General features: G+C 41.7%; 2 protein-coding genes across 6 annotated transcripts in view; one reads left to right on the top strand and one right to left on the bottom strand.

The window, feature by feature from the left end:
- ESYT3 (extended synaptotagmin 3) overlaps positions 1–21,995 on the top strand; it is a 50,466-nt gene extending 28,471 nt beyond the window's left edge. Inside the window, exons 9-23 of one of the 2 annotated variants that reach the window (XM_077864973.1) lie at positions 1,258–1,428; positions 1,879–1,961; positions 3,555–3,603; positions 3,868–3,957; positions 4,460–4,522; positions 4,619–4,681; positions 5,216–5,284; positions 5,733–5,819; positions 6,458–6,607; positions 8,467–8,963; positions 9,603–9,701; positions 10,201–10,332; positions 16,647–16,752; positions 17,735–17,784; positions 18,126–21,995. In XM_077864973.1, the coding sequence (XP_077721099.1) occupies positions 1,258–1,428; positions 1,879–1,961; positions 3,555–3,603; positions 3,868–3,957; positions 4,460–4,522; positions 4,619–4,681; positions 5,216–5,284; positions 5,733–5,819; positions 6,458–6,607; positions 8,467–8,963; positions 9,603–9,701; positions 10,201–10,332; positions 16,647–16,752; positions 17,735–17,784; positions 18,126–18,162 (1,746 nt within the window). In that variant the 3' untranslated portion in view covers positions 18,163–21,995. The other variant, XM_077864972.1, reaches the window with a different exon arrangement.
- CEP70 (centrosomal protein 70) overlaps positions 474–23,961 on the bottom strand; it is a 119,515-nt gene continuing 96,027 nt past the window's right edge. The window contains exons 19-21 of one of the 4 annotated variants that reach the window (XR_013361140.1): positions 10,694–10,754; positions 5,027–9,104; positions 474–3,655 (exon numbers count right to left, since the gene is read on the bottom strand). Coding sequence is in view for 1 of the 4 variants with exons in the window: in XM_077864980.1 (XP_077721106.1) it covers positions 10,738–10,754 (17 nt within the window). In the remaining 3 variants the exon portion in view is untranslated. Of the gene's footprint in view, positions 9,105–10,693; positions 10,755–23,961 lie in introns of all 4 variants that reach the window. The other 3 variants (XR_013361139.1, XR_013361138.1, XM_077864980.1) reach the window with 3 other exon arrangements.

The raw sequence follows: 23,961 nt of genomic DNA, 5'->3' as shown, positions 1-23,961 counted from the left end.
GGTAGTCACCCCTACCCTGGGAATGACTCCATCGTTTGGGGGTGGACAGAATCCCTGGTGAACTGGGAAGAATCTTCAGTCGGCCCAGGACGTGGGGCCTTCTTGTGTGTTCAGCCCCACAGCCCCCTCTATCCTGGGCCCTGCTGGGGAGGCCTCTGAAGGCAGACACATGGCCTCCCTACAGTTGGTGCCCTTCAGGACTGGCAGTCAGGGCTCAGGAGAGGGGCACATGCCCATTGCACCATCAGCGCTGGGGGACATCGGCCTGCTCCAACCACACAGAGATGAGGCCTGGGCTGGCTAGGGAGGAAGCACAGGGTCTTCACAGCCTCCCCATAGCGACTCGTGGGCTTTATCCCACACTGCGCTTGGCAATCTCAGAAGCCCTTCGATATCATCACCTGCATCACCATTACTGAAAACAGTCTGCCCTTAGGGTCTATCCCCAAGATGTACTAGAGAGTTGCTACGAGTTAAACTCACTTGGAATAGTTCTATGCGTTTGTGACAACTGGCCATGAATATTTACATTGATTTGTTTCATTCCATTTTCCATTTTGGGGGCTTAATTTTTACCCTAAATTCCTTCTACCCATCATGTAAAATATTTGCAAGCTTCCAAAATCCTATATAAACACAAATTCTATTTTAAGTAGTCTGGCTTCTATCCCTCGTCCCCTCCACCTAACCTCCACCACCCTCCTACGAGTAATGTTTATCCTTCCACTGTTCGTTATTTTCTAATATGAGCAGATGCACACACAGTTGGGTGCGTATCTCATTATGTCCATATTCCCCTTCTTTGATGGATGGCAGGAACTAGTTTTGTCCACCTTGCTCTCGTCACTCAATATGTCATGGGCACCACTCATGACTAGAACGTGGTCTACATGCAGGTTATAGAGAGGGGGAATACAGGAGGAAAGCTTCTTAGATGGTGGTCGTTGGCACAGGAGGAAATGGCTGCAGTTGAACAAGCCATTCACCTGGCAGGTTGGAGCAGGCAAGGTCGGGAAGGCCAGGAATGAGGGCAGGGCACGGTGATGCACTGGACAGAGCCCCGGGCCCTGACGTCACTTGCTGCGTAGCTTCGGCGAGGAGGCTGCCGTATCTGGCTTGTCTCCCACCTAGACTGTGGCGAAAGTGAGATAGGACTGGGGTGATGTCTGATGGATGGCTTTGGCCCCATGTTATGGGCCCCGAGGGCTGGCACAGCCCAGGAAGCAGCTGTGAGCCCTGGGCCCGGGCATTTTCCAGGGAGTGATCAGAGTCCACTTGCTGGAGGCAGAGAAGCTGGCTCAGAAGGACAACTTCCTAGGGATCCGAGGCAAGTCAGACCCCTACGCCAAGGTGAGCATTGGCCTACAGCAATTCCGGAGTAAGACCATCTACAAGAACCTGAACCCCACCTGGAATGAGGTATTTGAGGTGAGGATCTCCTGGCTGCTTTTGATGCCCTCCAGGCTCCACGCTGGGTCATGCTGGGTCCAAACAAGGGAGGGCCTCACAGACCCGTGTGGCAACACCAGGCCAGAAGTGTGGGCCTTTTCCCCATAGCCCCCGGGCTTCCAGAGGGAGGCTGCTGTGGCCCTGCTGTAGGGACAGCTTCATAAATTAATTCCCACCTCCCTTCTCCACCAGTCAGCTTTGTTGGAATTTTTCAAATCAAAGAAAGAACCTCAGAGGCAGTTCTGCCCAAATCCTCTCAACCTCTCCTGCAAGATGGGGTTCTCCAAAAGCACGGGAAGGCAGGAACTTGCCCAGTGGGCTGAAATGGCAGGTGGTGGAGCTGGAATCTGGCTCCCTTTGGGTCATGCTTGAGGTCTGCTCCATCAGCCGTTTTGGTCTACATATCAAGTCACCTGTCTTTCCTTCCAGTTTGTAGTGTATGAAGTCCCTGGGCAGGACCTAGAGGTGGACCTGTACGATGAGGATCCCGACAGGGACGACTTCCTGGGCAGGTGAGGAGGAGGGCTGCGCTGGGCCCAGGAGCTTTGGGCTAGGCCTTGGGACACGCACCCCTGCTTCCATCACTCAGGGACTTGCGACCCTGGCTTGGCTACTGTGACACAGTGACTGTGTTAGGCAACCTGCCCCATTGTTCCACATTTCTGCCTCTAACTGCCTTCCTAGAGGTATCCTGAGTGCCCGGCAGCCCTGAGCTGAGCTATGGGGATCCAGAAGACCCCAAGGTTTGTGCACCAAGGGCTCTGCTTCCTGCACTCCTGATGATGTACCCAGAGTTCCCATGTGGGGCAGTCATAGGGGCCAGGCTGGCATGGATGGCCGAGTCCCCAGTGCCAAGGAGCCCCGGCCATTTGCTCTGGGACAGCACCCAAACTCAGGGCTGTGGAAGGACTAAAATGGCTTTGCTGGTGCTGGCTGTTAAAACTTCAAATTTACATCATTTGGCCCATTAGCCCTGCTTCTAGGAATCTTCTGTAAAGTTCAAAGCATTATACCTGAAATGTTCTGCAAGAAGCAGAACTGTGGTAGCAAAACAGAAACACTGGAAACATGAATAGTCCAGCCTTAGGGGACATTAGTTGAATGTTGACAATCTGCTGTTGTCAAACTACAGAATATTCTGCAGCTTTTAAAAATGATTAGTAGGATCTATGTGTATTGACCTGGAGGACTCCAGTATGGGTGGGAAAGCAACTGGAAGTGGCCGGTGTAGTTTGATTCATTTCTCCGAGGAGGACCCTCGAGTATGTGTTCGTGTGAGCACAGAGAAGGGCCTGGAAGGTACACAGCAGGCTCGTCTCACTGCTCATCTCAGGGGTTTGGCATTAGGAGGCAGAGAAGAGTTTTACCCAAATCTTCACACTGCTGTATGGTTTAGCCTGTTTCTATGAACATGTACTTTTAAGAGTAGAAATAAACTGGGCGGCGGGGGGTATGATCTGACAGCTGAAGAAACAGCTCACTACCAGATGTTTTCATCTTAATGGAAAAAGCTGCAGTTTTTGTACTGTTGCAAATTAGACTGTGGCTTACAGTTCATGTTGTAACTGATTTCCGGTGTGTTCTGAGCCCGAGCACATTCCTAACAACTACACAGTGTCCCCTGCAGCTCTCAGGATCTTCCGTTTGGCCTTGGGTCGGGGTAGGTGGAGGCACACACATGTATACCTGTCCCTTGGAGGACATCTGGGGAAGTGTCAGAGGAGCATTTGGGGTTGTTACAATGACTGTGGGAGGTGGTGCCACTGGCATTGAGAGGGCACAGGACAGGGAAGCTAAGTACCTGCAACGCGTGGGCAGTTTTGCACAATGAAGAATCATTCCATTCAAAACGCCAGTAGTACGATCACTGAGAAATCTAGAGCCAATGTGTCCAGCAGTGTCTGCTCATTCTCCTCTGGGGCCCAGAGCCACCTGCCTGCCCAGGCAGCAGCCCTGAGGGTAAGACAGTCCTTCTGTCTTACTTGAGCTGCAAGTGGTTTACTGTTGGCTCCTTGAGATGCATGGGCTCCCCGGTCCCGAGGGTCGCACTCAGATATGCTGCTTCTTGCCTCCTTGGAGCTGAGCTGATGCCCTGTGTATTCCAGCCTGCAGATCTGCCTCGGGGATGTCATGACGAACAGAGTGGTGGATGAGGTACAGTTGGTGCCTGTGACCCCTCCCTGTGGACATCCTTATTTCCATCTGTCTACAGAAGGACAGAAGTACTTCTATGACCACTGCTCCTTCCCTCAAGCCCAGAGCCCACTCCACCTGGGCTGGGTCACCTTTTCCCTAAAGCCCCTATTAAGGACCCACCAGGTCCTACACCCCTCCACCCAAACTGCTTGAAGAGGTTCAGTAGCAGCTCACTGGCCCTTTCCCTGAGCTTTCCTCTCTCTCCTCATCCTCCTCCTGCAGTGGTTTGTCCTGAACGACACAACCAGTGGGCGGCTGCACCTGCGGCTGGAGTGGCTTTCGCTCATCGCCAACCCAGAAGCTCTGATTGAGGTGAGCGTGGGGTGTCAGCACTCCCTAAAGGAAAGATGTGTGGGTATGGTGGTGGCAGGGGGTGGAACTTGTGGCAGGGCTGGTCCATGTGTGAGCTGTGTGGAAGGGGGGGAAGATGAAGCCCCCTGACCTCACTCACAGAATCCTCCAGCCAGCCCCACCTTCTGCAGAACCTGTCCCTCAGCCTCATTTTCACACAGGGCAGCTCCTGATCTCTCAGCAGATAGACTCTGAGCATCTCAGGGAAGATGGGATCCTTAAAAAATTAAGTTAGTGGTGGTCAGCCCAGTTCATGGGGAAGTCCACTTCTGGGTCTGACTTAAATCTGTCATGCTGCAGTTGTAGGCACGGTCTCAACAAAAAGCTGGATGGTGGGGAATCTTAGGGTTTGTCTGGAGTGCAAGGGCTGGCTGGCTTCCTTCTGCCATAAATAGGCTTCTCCAAAACCAGTCTGTGTCTTCTGATGCTGCAGCACCTAGTGAGGGTCTCTGTCTGCTTGTAGGACCAAGGTGGCCTTTCAACTGCCATCCTCATAGTCTTCTTGGAGAGTGCCTGCAACCTGCCGGTGAGTGTGACATGACCAGTGTTATACCCTGCCTTGTGCCTGTCATTTGCAAATGTCCATATGTCATTCATTTATCCTATTCTTATTGTGCTATAGAGAAATCCTTTTGACTACCTGAATGGTGAATATCGAGCCAAAAAACTCTCCAGGTTTACCAAGGTAAGGGAAAACAAGTCCTGGCTCCTTTTCCCCAGAGTAACCACAGCCCCATCTCCTGGGTGACCATCTGTGCACACACAGCCTACAAGTCTGCTGTGTGCCAACTACTGGGCTTTACAACTCATCCCCCCACATTCACTGTGCCTGAGTCCCAGGCTGAGCATGTCTGCATTTGTTGCCATTTTACAAGTAGCACCCAGGAGGTTAAGTACTGGGTCACATGCTAAAGGAAGAGCCAGAATTTGACTGTTTCCATAGCTCCAGGGAACAAGAGCCTGTGCCCAACCAGGCCCAGCTCCCTGCTTCCTGTCATTAACTTGGAACCTCTCCTGAGGTTAGCCCTACCCTGGTGCTTGCACAGTTTGGGCAGTCCAAGGGCTTTGGGAGCACCACATCAGCCTTCTTTCAAAGGGAAGCAATTAGCTGGCTCCAGGTCTCACTGATGCTCCTGGGAGTTGGGAGGTCAGGTGGGGTGAGGGGTGGTGTCTCAAGCGGATGGTGCCACTTTCATTGCTGTGGATTTGCCCCTCATAGAATAAAGTCAGCAGAGACCCTTCTTCCTATGTCAAGCTATCTGTAGGCAAGAAGACACAGATGAGCAAGGTAAGACAGCTTGTGTGTAGCCATGGGACAGGAAATGGGGGCCCCGCCCCTTTTCAAGGAGAGAAGAAAAGAGAAGGGAATCAGAACTGAATGCTTACTAGGTGCCAGGTTACAATCTAGGTACTTCGTCTTCAGAGCAACCTCACGAAATAGCTCTACAGTTCTAGAAACCAGAACTCTGGTTGGCCCCCTCCCCTGGAAGTGAGCTCTAGTGCTGCTGGTGTACTTTTCAGCCCCTGCAAAACATCCTGAGGGAGCGCTCCTTGCCTTGGAATCTGGCTGCCCTGCCCTAATGCCTCTCATAAGTCGTAGTGTGTGCGGGTCTGACACACACTGATGAAGGACTGAGCAGGGGCTGAGCAGGCTCCCAGTGCTGGTGGGTGGCCAGATGAAAGGAGAGGGTGCCGGTATCCTGCTGACCCTTCAGCGATCTCTCTTCTATCCCCAGACCTGTCCCCACAGCAAGGACCCAGTGTGGAGCCAGATGTTCTCCTTCTTTGTGTACAATGTGGCAGCTGAGGAGCTGCATCTGAAGGTTTGTCTGGAGTTGGGTTCTTGGGGCAAAGCTAAGAAGTATCTCACCCAGGAGGGGCGGGGAGCTTGAAATGCACCAGGTTCTCTGAGCAGTCAAGTCAGCCCCTTGTGTGTGGGAGAGGATGCAGAGGCCCCACATCTTCATGAGGCAATGAGCAAGAGGCTGTGGAAGGACAAACCCTTCCTGCAGGAGTCTTTCCACTTATATAGCACCCAGAGTGGCCTGTGTTGGAATCCTCCCAGGGGCTTAATGATGATGTGCCTCTTTAAAAAATAATTTAATCTTCACAAAAGATCTGTGGAAAAGAGATACTTCCTTTATTTTATACATGAGCAAATAGAGGCTCCATCAATGACTCTGTCATGATATCTTTAACAACAAACGGCAAAACTGGGATCTTTTGGGGCCCTCAGTGTATCAGTCCCTAAGCCTCTATGGCCCAGGGCACTTGACACACTGCCTCTACCCTGACTGCAAACAGGGGCCGGGCCTAGTCCCAGGCGTTCAGAGCAGGACCAGAGGCCAACAGAAGCACAGTACATGCTTATTGAAGTGAACTTAGACTTGAATGGGGCCTAGAAAGGTGGTGGTGGGTGTGGGGCTTAATTCTCCTGTTTTGTGACTGGCCCACTGCCCAGGTGCTTGATGATACCCAAGAGTGTGCTCTGGGAGTGCTGGAGTTCCCCCTGTGCCAGATCCTCCCCTACACAGACCTCACCCTCGAGCAGCGCTTCCAGCTGGACCACTCAGGCCTAGACAGCCTCATCTCCATGAGGCTGGTGCTTCGGGTAAATGCCTCCTTTGGTTCCCCAGGGTGGGTGAGGGGTGGAGCTCTGGCCATGGAACAAAGTGGGCTCTCCCAGCGCTAAGTACCTGCTCTGTGCTGAGAAGCAGTTAGGAAATAGGTTCATATTTTTCATCAACTTTGGAATATTGTCAGCCATTATCGCTTCAGATACTGCCTCTCCCATTCTTTTAATCCTTCCTTCTAGAACTCCTACACTGGACCTTCTCACCATCTCCTGTCTCCACCTGACCTCACTTTCATATTTTCTATTTCTTTATCTCTTGGTGCTACATTTCTGATTTCCTCAGATCTGTCTTCTAGACTAATTCTTTACCTATTCATGGTTTTTATTTCAAAAGCTATTTTTTTTCAAAAGCTATTTTTATTTCCAATTTTATCTTTTCCAAATCCAGTTTTTTCACTGTATTTTACTATCATGTTTCTAGTCTATCTTTAATCATCTGAAAATACCTATGTGTTGTGTGAATTCTATTATCTGAAGATCTCGAGAGTTAGATTTTGATGTTTGTTGTATCTGTTGATGCTTTTTCAGGGTGACTCATTTCTATGTTTGGTAACTTGAGTTGCAAACCTATGTTGAGTTTGCTTGCTTCCAGGGAGGTTCTGTTTTGCCATAACCAAGCACTTGGGGGCATTACAAACTAGGGTCCATTCTTATGTTAATTTTTAAATTTTAGGTTTCAAGATTCCACAAGTATAAATATGAACCAAAATTCATATAAGATAGTCCTGTAAGGAGCCATATTCCCAGAAAAGTCTTCAGGTCCCCCAGGAGAGTACAGGTGGAAACAGCCCTATTTCTTAGCAGTCTTTCCTGGAAGGGGAGGGAGGGGTGGGTTTGGAATGTTTATCCTAGATTACTATTTTCCCTAAAGAGACCCTACCTACCTTCATGGTTCCTACTCCCAGCCTTACATTGTTGACCTGAGGCCTCTTCTCCTTACTGCTTGAATTTTTCAAGGTTGATAAATGACCCGAAGAAAGCTTAGCCTTTATTTTTCAGTAATCCTAGGAGTTTTAGTTTTTTGTAAATTTGGCTATGTATTTACAAGGTGTTTCATTTTATTAGGCATTCCTAATGAGGCTTTTTAGAATATTGACCACCACCCTGCTAGAAATGGAAGTCCCTAGAAATGGCCTTAATGACTGAGGGAGGAGAAACATTATGGCCAAGGTTTGAAACTTTGGGGGTAGGATCACAGGGGTGTGTGTGGACAGGAAACACATTTTAGGGAAAGCAATGGTGAATAGGGTAACAGCTGGAAAGGACCCTACCTGGAAGGCAGTGTGTGATATATGTGAAGGGTAAGAGGAGTGCAGGAGTGGAGGTGTAGATCTGGGAGTTAGCTGCATGGAAGGACCGTACATGCTGTAAGAATGAGTCAGGTCTGGGACGCCTGGGTGGCTCAGTGGTTGAGCTTTGGCTCAGGGCGTGATCCTGGATTCCCAGGTTCGAGTCCCACATCGGGCTTCTTGCATGGACAAGGAGCCCACTTCTCCCTCTTCCTATGTCTCTGCCTCTCTCTCTGTCTCTCGTGAATAAATAAAAATAAAATCTTTAAAAAAAAAAAAAGTCAGGTCTCCGCTAGCCAATGTGAGTGGAGGCAGGACTGAATCCTCATGAAGACTCACTAGTGAGACAGTAGTGAGGGAAAAAGAGAATAATTGGTTATAAGGACCCAAGGGTGGACAGAGGTTAATGAAGATATGGTCTGGGGGGAGAAATCCATTGAGATGGGCAGTCAGGAAGGAACCATTTCCCAGAGGTTAAGATGAGAGCAGAGGAGGAGAAAGTGGATGTGGGGGGCCCCAGCCCATAACCCTGTCATCTGCTTGCAGTTCCTGCGCGTGGAAGAACGAGAGATGGGGAGCCCATACACAGGACCTGAAGCCCTAAAGAAAGGTCCTCTGTTCATTAAGAAGGTGGACACCAACCAGAACCCCAAAGCCCCAACCCAGGGAGAGTGCCCTGCAAATTTGCCATGCCCCCCAGATCCTGCTTCTGATACCAAAGAAGCCTCCAAGAGCACCACGACAACCACCAGTGCCACTATTGTTGCCACCGAGCCCACACCCCAAGACACAGGCCCAGAGCCCAAAGGCAAGGACAGTGCCAGAGGGTTCTGTGAGCCCATGGGGAAGAAGAAGAGTTCGGCCACCATCTTCCTGACTGTCCCAGGCCCCCACTCTCCAGGGCCCATCAAGTCACCCAGACCCATGAAATGCCCTGCCTCCCCACTCGCATGGCCGCCCAAGAGGCTAGCTCCCAGCATGTCCTCGCTCAACTCCCTGGCCTCCTCCTGCTTTGATCTGACAGAGATCAGCTTCAACATTGAGTACGCACCTCTGCTTAATCGGGTTAAAGTGACCTGTGTGAAAAAATCCATTCCTGGATGGAAATGTAGATATGAACTCACTTTCCTGTACAAGTTCTGCTCTTTCACAAAGTGGCTTCATGAGAGGCAGCGTGGTATATGCTAGAAACAAAGAGCAAGGGGGAGAGAAAGCAAATGCATTCCAGTTGTAAAACAGGTGCTGGGCTTTGGATATTAAGGTTCCTTCCCACAGAGACATTTCCTGAATTCTCAAGTGTACTGGGATGATATGGAAAGCTTAGAATGTAGAAATAGGTCATCAATGACTGCCGTTTATTGTTAACTGTGAGCTTAACATGTTATTTAACTCCATCTTCACAATTACCCTATGATATCATAAAGGTCAAGTAACTCAGCCAAGGTCCCACAGGAAGTCATGGTATAAAGAGATCCCACTCCAGGGTTCATGTTCTTCCTACCGTGAAGTAGGATAATTAGCATGTGAATGGATGGGACTGACTTCTGACAGAAAGGACCTTACTGAGAATTATTAACCTACATGGCTCTATGTTCCTAAAGCAGGACATGCTTCTGTCTTAGGGTCTGGGGGAGAAGCCAACAGCTATAATGGCAGGGAAGTGACAAGTTCTTTCTTTACAGAGGCGGGGATCTCAGGCAGTGGAGGCTGGGTGAGATTCAGCTCACAGTGCGTTATGTGTGTCTGCGGCGCTGCCTCAGTGTGCTCATCAATGGCTGCAGGTAATGGGGTGCTGGGCCAGGGAAATGCTCCACTGGGAGCATCAGGTGAACAAAAGAGTGGAGTTGCCTGAAGTAATGGTAGGGATGGGTGTCCCTGAGACAAATAATACACTAGGAAGAACTGAGGTTTGAAGGCTGCATGGTATGAATGACAAGGTCCTCAATGATGCCGAGGACTCCAGAGCCAAGGGCTTTGTTTAAATAGCCACTGCAAAAACTGGGGTGACTTGGAGCCAGTACCTTTTCTTAAGTAGGAATCTCCAACTTCCTTTAGATGGGAAGTACTTGCTCTACTCCAGACTTTAAAAAACACATGTTTTCAAAATTCTGCATTGATGTTTTGTTCTGTTTTTCTGCAGACTTTTGCTTTTTGGTCATTTAGACTACAAGGCATTTTTTCCTCAAAGCCATCTAAAGCTTAATGGCTAGTACAGCCTTTTCCAAGAGTCCTTTCAGTGTTTCTAAACTTTCTTCTTTAATGTCTTTGAAACCACATCAGAAACCTGACACCCTGTACCAGCAGTGGAGCTGATCCCTATGTCCGCATCTACTTGTTACCAGAAAGGAGGTGGGCAAGTCGTAAGAAGACCTCAGTAAAACGGAAGACCCTGGAACCCCTGTTTGATGAGACGTAAGTGAACAAACTGCCCTGCCTAGAGTGTCTTCTTATGGAGTCAACTATTTGCCGAGTGCCTGTTGTGTGCCTGGAAAGCCTGCTAGATGCTGGGAAGGGCTAGGTCTGTGGGCCTCAGGATAACATAGTCTATGTCTTCATGAAATTTTTATAGGTTAGTGGGAAAAAAGGACTGCCAAGGCAGTTTAGCAAAACAGCTATCAACTTTTCTTGCCCATAGAGGCTAAAATGTTCCTGATTATTATCTGCTCTGTACTTTTCCCCTTTAAATGAAATCTTTTTTATAGTAAAAGGACTTAAATCTGGTCAAATATGTTTTCTTTGAATGTTTTAAAGTAGCAGTTAAAAACAAACATACCTTAAATCCAGAGACCTAAAATTTTCTCTAAAGCTCCAAGCTCTTTAGCCTGTCTTCCCTTCTGCAACAAAGCATAGGTGGCAAGTGAAATAGATATCCTCCCTTGACTTGCCCACTCATATCTTTGGGTACAAGACTGGTAGATTCTAATCACATTTCCTGTTCTTGATGGGCCTGGTATGGCAAGTCTTAGGTGAAATATTCTGTACCTTGAAGTCAACTTGAAGTCAAGAAATCAAAATCTCATCATTGCCTTCTTCTGCTTCAGAATCCTACCAAAAGACATTTCTAACCAGCCTGGGAAGATAATATATTTGATGATTTTTATTTCCTCTTATCTTGGTCAATAATAACGCATTTTAAAAGAGTTGCTCTGAGTCCTCTTTGGGCCATGTCTAAGAACTAATATGTTCCTTCAAGAGCTTCAAGAGTTCCTTCGAGAAAGGGTATGGAAGAGAGAGAATCTATTTACTATTTATTGAACACTTTATGCCAGGCACCATCCTAAAATGAAAGACTTTACGCTCAAAGATAAAAGGATTTCCAAATTGCTATGTGGGAACACAGGAGGTAGAGGTTTGACACTTGGCTTTTGTGACAAACCTGATCTGTTAGCAATTCTCTCTCAAATTTTAACAGTAATATATGGTTGGGTTATCTGGAGGGCAGACTTGGCAACTTCCACCCTAACAATAAACCTAGAAATAAGGAGACAGAAACCTCTTGTGAGTCATACTAAGACATGTTGTAATTAAAATGTCAAAAGTTGAAGGGAGAATCTTAAAAACAGCAAGAGAAAAACTTGTTACATATAAGGGAACCCTTTAGATAGCAGAGTTTTCATCAGAAACTTGGCAGGCCAGAAGGGACTGGCATGATATAGTCAAAGTACTGAAAGAAAAAACTTCTAAATGAGAATACTTTACCTGGCAAAGTTGTCACTAAGAATTGGAGAGAGAGAAAAAAAAAAAAAGAATTGGAGAGAGAGAAGTTATTACCACTGGACTGGCCTTAAAAGAATTATGAAAGGGACTTTGTAAGCTGAAAAGAAAGATTGCTAATTAGTAGCAAGAATACATGTAAAGGCATAAGTCTCACTGGTAAATATATAGTAAAGGTAGTAGATTAATTACATATAAAGCTAGTTAGAAGGTTAAAAAAAACTACTAAAGATAACTATCACCACAGTAACTAATTAAGGTATATAAAAAAAGATATAAAATGTGGTGGGGCAGGAGTAAAATATAGAGCCTTAGAATGCTTTCAAACTTAAGATATTATCAACTTAAAGTAGACTGTTCAATATAAGCCTCAGTGTAACCTATAGTAGGTAGGTACACAAAATGTAAAAAGAAAGTAATCTAAGCACACCACTAAGCAAAGTCATAACACGACAATGGAAGAAAGCAAAAGAAGAAAGGAATAGAAAGGGACCACAAAACAGCCAGAAAACAACAAAATGGCATTAAGTACTATTAATATAAACTATCAAAGTTACTTTAAATATAAATTGACTAAATTCTCCATTCAAAAGACACAGAGTGGCTGAAAGGATAAAAAACATAAACAAAAACAAGATCCATCTATGTGTGGTCTATAAGAGACTCATTAGGCAAAGTGTAACTCATTTCATACACAAACTGATAATAAAGGGATGGAAAAATATATTCTAAGCAGATGGAAACTAAAAGAAAACTGGGGTAGCTATACTTCTATCAGACAAAATAGACTTGAAAACAAAGACTGTAATAAGAGACAAAGATGGGAATTATATAATGATAAAGAAGTCAATTTAATAAGAGGATATACCATTTACAAATATTTCTGCATCCAACATAGGAGCAGCTAAATATAGAAATCAGATATTAACAGACCTAAAGGAAAAAAATAGCAATACAGCAACAACAGCAATACAATTCTAGGAGGGGACTTTAATACCCCACTTAGATCAATGATAGATCATCCAGACAATAAATAAGGAAGTATCAACTTTAAATGACATGTTAGACCACATGGATTTAACAGATAGATACAGAACATTTCATCCAAAAGCAGGATATATAGAATATGTTCTTTTCAAGTGCACATGGGACATTCTCCTAGATAGATCATATGTAGATCACAAAACAAGTGTTAATAAACTTAAGAAAACTGAAATTATATCAAGTATCTTCTCTGACCATAATGGTATGAAACTAGGAATCAAGTACAAGAAGTAAAATAGAAAATTTACAAGTATGTAAAGATTAAACACCATGCTACTGAACAACCAGCAGGTCAAAGAAGAAATCAAAAATATCTTCAGACAAATGGGAAGTACAACTTGCCAAATTTGTGGAATGCAGCAAAAGCAGTTCTAAGAGGGAAGTTCACAGCAATAAATACTTATGTCAGTAAACAATAAAAATCTCAACCTCAGTTTACACCTCAAGGAACTATAAAAAGAATGAAGAAAGCCCAAAGTTAACAGAAGAAAGGAAATAAAGAACAGAGCAGAAATAAATTATAGAAAAAGAGACTAAGACAATAGATAAGATCAATGAAACTAAGAGTAGGTTCTTTGAAAAGATAAAATTAACAAGCCTTAGGCTAGACGCATCAAGAAAAAACAAAATCAGAAAGGAAAGAGGAGATATTATAACTAATACCACAGAAGTACAAAGGATCGTGAGAGTATAATGAACAGTTATACACTAACAAATTTGACAAGCTAGAAGAAATGGGTAAAGTCCTGGAAACATACAACCAAGACTGAATAATGAATAGAAAATCTGAACAGGACTGAATCAGTAATCAAAAATCTCCCAACAAAAAGTCCAGGACCAGATGGCTTCACTGGTGAATTATATCAAACACTCAGAGAATACCAATCCCTTTCAAACTCTTTGAAAAAACAGGAGAGGGAACACTTCCAAACTCATTATACAAGGCCAGCATTACCAAAACCAAATAAGGAGACAAGAAAAAATTACAGACCATGTATGAACATAGATGCAAAAATCCTCAACAAAAGATTAGAAACCTGAATTCAATAATATATTAAAAGGATCATACATCATTATTAAGTGGGGATCTCAGGATGCAAGGATTAAACATCCATCTGCATATCAATGTGAAACATCAAATTAACAAAAATCATGTTCATCTCAATGGATGCAGATAACACATGTGATAAAATTCAACATCCATTTATGATAAAACTATCAACAAAATGAGTATAGAGGGACTGTACCTCAGCATAATAAAGGCCATAAGTGAAGCCCACAGCTAACATCATACTCAGACAAGGATGCCTACTCTTACCACTTTTCGTGTACTGGAAGTCCTAATTAGAGCAATTAAGCAAGAAAAAACAAAAGGCATCCAAATTGAAAAGGAAGAAGTAAAGTGTCATTGTTTGTAGATGACATGACATAGAAAACCCTAAAGACTCCACCCATAAACTCTTAGAACTAATCAGCAAGTTCAGTAAAGCTTCAAGATTCGAAATCAATATACAAACACCTGTTGCATTTCTGAACACTAACAATGAATTATTAGAGAAATTAGAAAACAATCCCATTTATGGTAGCATCAAAGAATATAATACCTAGGAATAAGTTTAACCATGAAGGTGAAAGATCTGTATGTTGAAAGCTATAAGACATTAATGAGAAAAATTAAAAACACAAATAAATGGAAAGATAGTTCCTGTTCATGGAATGGAAGAATTAATGTTGTTTAAATGTCCATACTCCCAAAGCAATATACAGATTTAATGCAATCTTTTCAAAATTCCAATGGGATTTTCACAGAAAGAGAATAAATCCTAAAATTTGTATAGAACAACAAAAAACCCAAAGCAATCTTGAGAACAAAACTGTAGGCATTATACTAATTGATTTCAAACTCTTACAAATCTATAGTAATCAAAGCAGTATGGTTTTGGCATAAAAACAGACACAAAGATCAATGGAACAAGATAGTTCATAAATAAACCCACACGTATATTATGGTCAATTAATTTATGACAATAGTCAGTATGACAACTTATACAATGGGGAAAGGACTGTTTCTTCAATACACGGTGCTGGAAAAACTGGACAGCCACATTTAAATGAATAAAACTGGACCACGATCTTACATTATACACAATAATAAACTCAATATGGATTAGAGGCTTGAATGTCTGAAACCATAAAACTCCTAGAAAAAAATATAGGCAATAAGCTCGACATTGAACTTAGTGATAATTTTTTGAATTTGACACCAAAAGCAAAGGCAACAAAAACAAAAATAAGTGCAAACTCCCTCAAGCTAAAAAGTTTCTGCAAAGGAAACTGCCCAACAAAATTAAGAGGCTACCTACAGAGTGGGAGGAAATTTCTGATAAGTGGTTAATATTCAAAATATCCAAAGAATTTAAACAATTCAAAAAACGTCTAAAGATAGAGAACCTAAACAGACATTTTCCCAAAGACATACAGATGGCCAATAGACACATGAAAAGGTGCTCAATATCACTAATCAACAGAGAAATGCAAATCAAAACCACAATGAGATATCACCTCATACCTGTTAGAATGACTATTACCAAGTGTTGGTGAAGATACGGAGAAAGGGAACACTTGTGCACTGTTGGTGGGAATGTAAATTGTTGCAGGCATTATGGAAAACAGTATGGAGTTTCATCAAAAAATTAAAAATAGAATTATCATATCATCCAGCAACTCCATCTCTGGGTATTTATCCAAGGAAAGTGAAAACACTAATTCAGAAACACATACATACTCCCATGCTCACTACAACTTTATTTACAATAGCCAAGAAATGAAAGCAACCTAAGCGTCCACTGATGGATGAATGAAGAAAATGTGGCATACATACAATGGAATATTGTTCAGCCATAAAAATTAATGAAATCTTGCCATTTGCAAAAACATGGATGGACCTTTAGGGTATTATGCTAAGTGAAATAAGTCAGAAAAATATTCTTACTGTATAATCTTATTTATATGTGGAATCTAAAAAGAAACAAAAAAACCCATAAAAGCAAAAAAAAACAAAAACAAAACAAAACAACACCAAAAACCCAAAAGATGCCAAGCTTGTGGATAAAAAGAAGAGATTGGTGGCTGGGAGGGGTGGAGGTAAGTAAAGGGAGTCAAATGGAACAAATTTCCACTTATAAAATGAAGTCATGGGGATATAATGCACAGCATGGTGACCATATTTAATACTATATTACATATTTGGAAGTAGCTAGGAGAGTGGATCTTGAAAGTTCTCATCACAAGAAAAAAAGGTTTGTAACTATGTATAGTGATAGATGTTGACTTATGGTGATCATTTTGCAATATATACAAAAATCCGATCTTTGCTATACACCTGAAACTAATGTTCCCTTACGTCCAAAAAAAAACAAAACAAAAACAAAACTAGAAGTAAGGATTCCAGTGGCCTCTTGTGAGTACACAACAAAGCTATAGACTAAGATTCCTCTGCCTTACTCCAAAGGCAGAAGAGGGAAGGGCCACTATTTTCTATGAAGTTCCAATATACCTTAATATTCAGCATCCTTGTCCTTAGCTGGTCAGAAACAACAAAAGAGACAGGGATTAAGGCGGTTTTATAAGCAAGCACTGTTGAGAGTGAGAAGGGGTAGTTGAAAGAGAGGGAGACAGGGTAGGCTCAGAGAAAGAAACCCCAAAGCATAGTAGTGCAAGGCACTTCACAGAGAGACAAACAGCCTCTTGATATTTCCAGGGCTTGTGATTAGCATAGGACAGTGGTTACCTGTAATAACAATGCATTGAATATCTGCTATGAGCCAACATTGTTCTAGATGGTCCCCTCAATAGTCTATATCTGTTTTAAAAGTAGAAAAATGGATCAAACACTTCAGATTTTCAACAAAAATGATTAAAATATGTAAATCTCGAAAAACTTACTTTCTGACTTTTTGCATTTAAAGATTCGAATTTTTTGTTCCCATGGAAGAAGTAAAGAAGAGGTCACTAGATGTTGCAGTGAAAAACAGTAGGCCACTTGGCTCACATAGAAGGAAGGAACTAGGAAAAGTAAGTACAAGAGGGACTCTTGGTGAGTTCATTGGTGGAACACCTTGCAGAAATTCTGATGGGATCATCTGGCTGTTACCAGAACTGGCTTCAAGGACGGTAGATCCTCATTGGGAGGTTTTGTGTGTGTATCTTTTTAATATTGTTGAAAGTAAAATAGATGTGTAAATTAATGTGATGAACACTGTTTTAACAAACTGGAAAATCTATCCAAATTCATCATTGCACAAGTATCTGAACATCTATTAGGTATTGTTTTGATAAATACAACACTGTGTGAAGCTTGGGTCTTATTATGCCAAGATTTTTGTGGCGATGGGATTTTACTTAAAGTGAAAGTAGAGAAAATATACTCTTCAGGAAGATGCCAAGGAGAGACAAAAAAGAATATTTGTACAATACTTTGCAGTTGTATTTTTTTTTAATTTTTATTTATTTATGATAGTCACAGAGAGAGAGGCAGAGACATAGGAGAGGGAGAAGCAGGCTCCATGCACCGGGAGCCCGATGTGGGATTCGATCCCGGGTCTCCAGGATCGCCCCCTGGGCCAAAGGCAGGCGCCAAACCGCTGCGCCACCCAGGGATCCCCTGCAGTTGTATTTTAATAAACACCTTCTTATAATCATTTTAAGAGCCCACTTCTATGATGTAAGTGGCATTATTCCCATTTCTATAGTTGAGGTAACTGTGGTGTCTTGCTTAAAATTACTAATCTGTTCACAAGTAAAGGCAAGTCTATTTTCTCTTTCAGTAACATTTTTAAATTCTGAGGTTTAACTCCAAAGAGCAGTTTACCTTTCCCCAAGTACACTGAGGTCAATGTCTATACTGTCCTTCTGGAGAGCTTCTGTGTTGAGAGCTAAAAGAATAAGAGCCCCTGATCAAAACTGAAACCTAAGGGGGCCCTTTTTATGATTCATTCCGTTTGTCCCAGTATGTTTCCATTTTTTGGAAAGAAACTGATTTTTTGTGTTTGTTTAGGTACTGATTGACTTATCAAAAGAGGATCTAATTAAGGGCTTCTCACGATGGTAAGTGAGCCCTTTCATTTTATTCCATTAATCTGGTACTCAAGACATTGTCTCAGACAGTTGCACATAATCTTTCTCTAAAACTTTTCCTTTTTCAGTACACGTCAGCTTCATTGCTTATCAAGGAGGGAGACACATTATCACCTGTACCTAAGGCTTCTAACAGACCTAAGCTCTAGCCTTAATCCTGGCTGGTTGACTTAGAGAGATGGGCTCTCCCAGTACCACAGAGGCCTGGGGACTGGGAGACAAGGCTGGTTAGACAAGGCTGCTTGTCCTGATGCTGCCACCACAACATACTCTCAAATACTAACACAAGTCCAAAACCAACTGTCTTACAGGTATGAGCTGACTCCAGATGGACAGCCCAGAAGTTGATGAGCACCCTTCCACCTTTATATTAAGATGTGTACATATGTATATTTTGTAATTTAAGTCAGAACAGCCATTTGAAAATATATACATACATTTTTGTGTGAAATTTAAATATATGACTGGATAGTATTAGGAAGAGGTAAACATATATAAAAGCAAGTACTACTCTCTCTTGGTTGGATTTAATTGTTCAAATCCAGAAAGAAATGGGGTATTTATGCCTAATAAATTATTGGAACCTCGGGGGTGATTTTTTTTGGTAGGTAATTACATACCATATAATTTGGGATTAGCCCAAATATATATGTCAAAAGTGTCCTATTCTCAGACATAAGGGGTGAAGGGGGTCTGTTTCTGGAGTGGCTACCAATATTCCTGGGAAGTAACCAACCAAGGGAAGGGGGTTTAAGTAGGTTTTCTACGTGTTTGGAAGAGGAAGGATAGGTTTTTGCTTGTTTGCCATCTTAACCAGAAGTAGTTTTAGGGTTGCTAATATTCGGGTTGTGGTACATGATGCATTCCCTTATACATCTCTGATGCTTTACCATTTTCAGGGTACATGTATTTAGTGAATATTCTAGTGCCATTGTGAGTAGCAGGACAGGCATGAGTTGCCCTAATTTTGTTATGAGAACTTGTCACTCAAAATTGAAATCTTAGCAGAAACAAATTTTGTTACACATCTACCACGTACTTGGCATAGTAACTTAGTTCAACTGGATGGAGAGTAAACAAACATTAAATACCAAACACAATACTTTAAACATGGCTGATTAAGAAGTAACACAGGTAAATCTCCTGGTGATGGTCTAAAGAGGAAGTCTAAAGCAGTGTATAGGGGTTGAAGGGGAGTTTAAGTGTTGATAGGAAACATAATTTGAGCATATACTAGACAGAGGGCAAGGCTTGTGTAAGGGACAAAAAGCCTGAAAAGTTTTGTACCAAAAACCACTGTGGGTGCCAATGAGGACAAGGAACTGGTTGTCAACGATCAGTGGAAGCAGTCAGCTAATCTGTCCTACAGGAATATGGGGTCTAAGGTTACATACAATTGATTTAGTATAGAGACCTCCAAACTTTGAAATGAATGTGAAAATAGGTTTAGAACCTATAATCATGTGAAGCCCAAGTAACCACAAAACTGGCCCTTAGTGTTGCCATGCCCATCCAGGCCACATGTGGGTCCACTGCAGCAGATAATTCCCACTAAAAGAAGTTCACTGGCAAAAAATTATAAAATACAATTGGAATTTTCAAATTATGAAACACACAAGGACATCAAACAGAAAAATGGCATGAGATGTATTTCAGCAAGAAAGTGGAACATCCACATGGGAAAGAATGGGGAACAAAGAAACCCACAAAATGATAACCTAAGTCTTGACTGCTTAAAAAATATAAACAAGCAAGCAACCAAAAATTTGTGCATAAACTGGATTCAAGGGGGATCCCTGGGTGGCTCAGCGGTTTGGCACCTGCCTTTGGCCCAGGGCGCGATCCTGGAGTCCCGGGATCAAGTCCCACGTCAGGCTTCCTGCATGGAGCCTGCATCTCCCTCTGCCTGTGTCTCTGCCTCTCTCTCTCTCTATGTCTATCATGAATAAATAAATAAATCAATCTTTAAAAAAAACCTGAATTCAAAAACACAGTGGCACTAAAATACTGGTATTAATTAACATTTTAAAAAGGCCATGAGGCTGGTTCAGAGGAAAGTTGAAGTGTTTAGGTCACTATCTTACCTAGGAAACTAAAATTAGCTTTAGATTTTAAAAATAAATGATAAATTTGTGTTGGTTACTAGCTTATCACCTCTCAGCTCCAAATTAATCCATCTTTGCTGTGCTTTGATGATTCAGGGGACACCAGACTTGTCTCTTTGTCAGGGGGCTTGATGTTAGGCTTTGCCAATATAGGGCATTGGAGAAACACTGCAAGGCCAGAGAAGCAAGAAAAAGGGGCTTTTTCTTTGTTTCTATTGGTGTGCTGTTTTCCATGGCAGCTAGATATTCTTTGTCACCTAAGCACCCTCACAGTTTATCCGTGGCTCATGTCATTGGGCTCTACCACCATAATTATGGCCTTTAGGGTTCAGCATCTGGCAGCAAGTTGGGTTGTTTTGTTTCATTCCTTTTTTTTTTTTTTTTTTTAACACAAGTAGGCTTCCTCCTACGGCCGCCAAACCTCTCCTCAAAGTTTCCAATCTCAGCCTAGTTTAAAGGCATTTTTCTAAATTTCACAATTCTTTTCTTTACTCTCCTTTATCCCTGAGTGTAGTATCTGCTTTCTGCAGTTGCTATTCTGTACCTCTTAGAGTCCTCTTTTATCTTTTAGTAGTTAACTACCATTCACTAGTTAGCAATTCTTGTTTTAAGAATTGTTAACTACCATTCTTGTTAGCAGTTCTTCTGTTAGCTACCTATGTAACATGGTTTGCCTGCTGACTGGACCCTGACTGACAAAGTATGTATTTACAACTTTAAGATAATCAGTAAAATGGGGTAACAATAGAAAAATCAATAGAGCTGAACTTCTAAATCAGTAGTGGAGAAGAAAAGGTAGAGAAAAATCAACCCCCACAAAATAAAGGAAAAAAGCCCAGAAAAAAATGATAATTAGAAAAATCAAAAGATGGTCAAAAGACCTCTAAATATACTTATAATCACAATAAACCCACTACTAAAGCCTAGAATGTCAAATGGTGCTGGGAAAACTGGATAGCAACATGCTATCAAAATGAATGAAACTGGACCACTTTCTTATACCATACATAAAAGCAAATTCAAAATGGATTGAAAGTCTAATGTGAGACCTGAATCCATAAGAGTCCTGGAAGAAAATATAGGCAGTAATCTTTTTGTTACTAGACTTAGCAACATTATCCTAGATTTGTCTCTTCAGGCATGGGAAACAAAGGCAATTAAACTACTGGAAGTACATCAAAATAAAATGCTTTTCATTTCGCTCTTGATTTTGGCTCAGGTCATGATTTCAGGATCCTGAGATCGAGCCCTGTGTCAGGCTCTGTACTCAGTGGGATTCTCTCTCTGTCTGCCCTCTTCTCTCCCTGTTTATGCTTCCCTTGCCCTTCTCTCTCTCAAAATAAATAAAATCTTTAAAAAAAATAAAATTAAAATAATAAATAAAAAGTTTTTGTATAGCAAAAGAAACTATGGACAAAAAAAAAAAAAAAAAAAGAGGCAACCTACCGAATGGGAGAACATATTTGCAAATGACATATCTGATAAGGAGTTAATATCCAAAATATATAAAAACCAAAATATATAATACCAAACAACAAATAATCCAATTAAAAATGGGTAGAGGACCTGAATAGACATTTTTTCTGAAGAAGACATGCAGAAGGCTGCCAGACACATGAAAAGATGCTCAACATCGGGGCACCTGGCTGGCTCAGTCAGAAGAGCATGTGACTCTTGATCTCAGGGTCATGAGTTGGAGCCCTACTTGGGGAGAGATTACTTAAAAAAAAAAAAAAAAAGATGCTCACTGTCATCAGTTATCAGGGAAATTCAAATCCAAACCATAAGGAGATATTATACCTGTCAGAATGGCTAGTATGAAAAAGAAATAATAAATGTTCGCAAGGATGTGGACAAAAGGGAACCCCTGTCCACTGATGATGAGAATGTAAATTGGTACAGCGAGATTCCTCAAAAAATTAAAAGTAGGAATACCCTGTGATACAATAAATCCACTACTGAGTATTTGCCCAAAGAAAATGAAAACACTAATTTGAAAAATATATGCCCATGTTTACTACAGCATTATTTACAATCATTAAAAGCAAAAAAAAAAAAAAAAAAAAAAAAAACAAACCCAAGGGTCCACTGATAAGTGAGTAAAGAATATATGGTATATACAATATATATTACTCAGCCATAAAAACGGATGAGATTGTGCCATTTGAGACAACACGGATGGATGGACCTAAAGAGTATTATGCTAAGTCAAACAATTCACGCCAAGGGACATAAAAACCATATGATTTCACTTATATATGGAATCTCAAAAAACAAAACAAAGGAACAGACAAAAAAAGCAGAAACTGATCCATAAGTAGAGAGCAGGTGGTTGCCAGAGTACAGGGGTGTGGGAGGATGGGCAAAATGGGCAAAGGGGAGTAGAAGGTATAGGCTTCTAGTTAGGGAGTGTATATGTCACTGGGATGAAAGGTACAGCAGAGGAAATATAATTAATGGTATTGTAATAACATTGTATAGTGACAGAAGGCAGCTACACTTGTGGTGAGTATATAATGTATAATAATATATTACATATTATACATGTATAATAATACATAATGTATAATAATGACAGCATTGTTGTATCCGTACATACACCTGAAACTGGTAACACTCTATGCCAACTATACTTGCATTAAAAAAAAAAAAAAGACCCCAGGTGTATTAGACTCAATGTGATAAGGCAAAACTATACGGCTATAAGATAACATAGAATAATTTTACAACAATGACTAGGTAAAAATTTCATAAGACACACAGAGCACTAAACTATAAAGGTAAAAACCATACATCTCTAAACTAAAATTCTTCAGTTCATAAGAAGAAACTAGAGTTGACCTTTGAGCAACACGAGTTTTGATTGCATGGGTCCACTTACATGCGGATTATTTTTCTTATAAATACAGTACAATACTACAAATGTATTTTCTCTTATGATTTTAAAATTTTTTTCTCTAGATTACTTTCTCATAAAAGTAGAGAATATATAACATATTAAATATGTGTTAAATGACTGCTTACATTATCAGTAAGGCTTCCTTCTGGTCAACAGGAAGCTATTAGTAGTTATGTTTTTGAGGAGTCAAAAGTAATACAGATTTGTGACTGCATGGGGGCAGGGTGGCACCCCCAACCCCCATGCTGTTCAAGGTCAACTGTATAGGAAAATGGAAAGAAGACAGAGAATAGTAAAAAAAAATTTCCTACACATGTAACTGTCAAATGGCTTATGTCCAAAATACATAACTCTTACAAATCAATATAAAAAGACACGTAGTCCAATTGTAAAATGAACAAAGCACTTCAAAAAAGAAATACAAATGGCCAACAAAGGAAAAGATGCTTAACTTCATTAGTAATCACAGAAATAAACATTACAACCACAATAACAACTCTATACACTACAATGGCAAAAATTAAAAATCTGATTTACCAATAATTGGTCAGGATGTGGAAAAGGGGGAACCCTCATACACTGATGGTGGGATATTACCTCTAACTCTACAGCATACAACCTCTGTGGTAGTATATGTATTTTCTTTCCCAGGGCCCAGCAATTTTACTTCTTGGATATTGATTCTAGAAAACTTGTACACAAGTGTACAAGGATGCATATATAAGAATGTTCATAGCAGCAGTTCACAATAGCCAAGAACAAGAAACAGTCCAAATATCAATTGCCAGTAGAACAGACAAATGGATTGTGTAATATTCATAAAGGAATACTAGACAGCAATGAAAACAACCTGGACCAACAGACAACAACAGGGATCAATAGTATAAAAATAATATTGAATCAAGGAACAAATATTAAAAAGAATATGAGTCACCATTTTTATACAGTTCAAAAACAGGTAAAAATTATCCTGGTTTAGGTATACACAGAAGTGGCAAAATTATTTTTTAAAAAAATGGAAGAGACTAACAAATCAGGCTAATGGTTACCCCTTGGGGGAAGGGACATATGGGGATAGTGCATTTTGGAGGGCTGGTCATGTTCTGTTTTTTTTATTGTTGCAGGGCATTCACCATATAACCA

This window comes from Canis aureus, chromosome 22 (assembly GCF_053574225.1).
Source record: "Canis aureus isolate CA01 chromosome 22, VMU_Caureus_v.1.0, whole genome shotgun sequence".
Lineage (NCBI taxonomy): Eukaryota > Metazoa > Chordata > Mammalia > Carnivora > Canidae > Canis > Canis aureus.
This window is presented reverse-complemented; position numbering and strand designations above follow the sequence as displayed.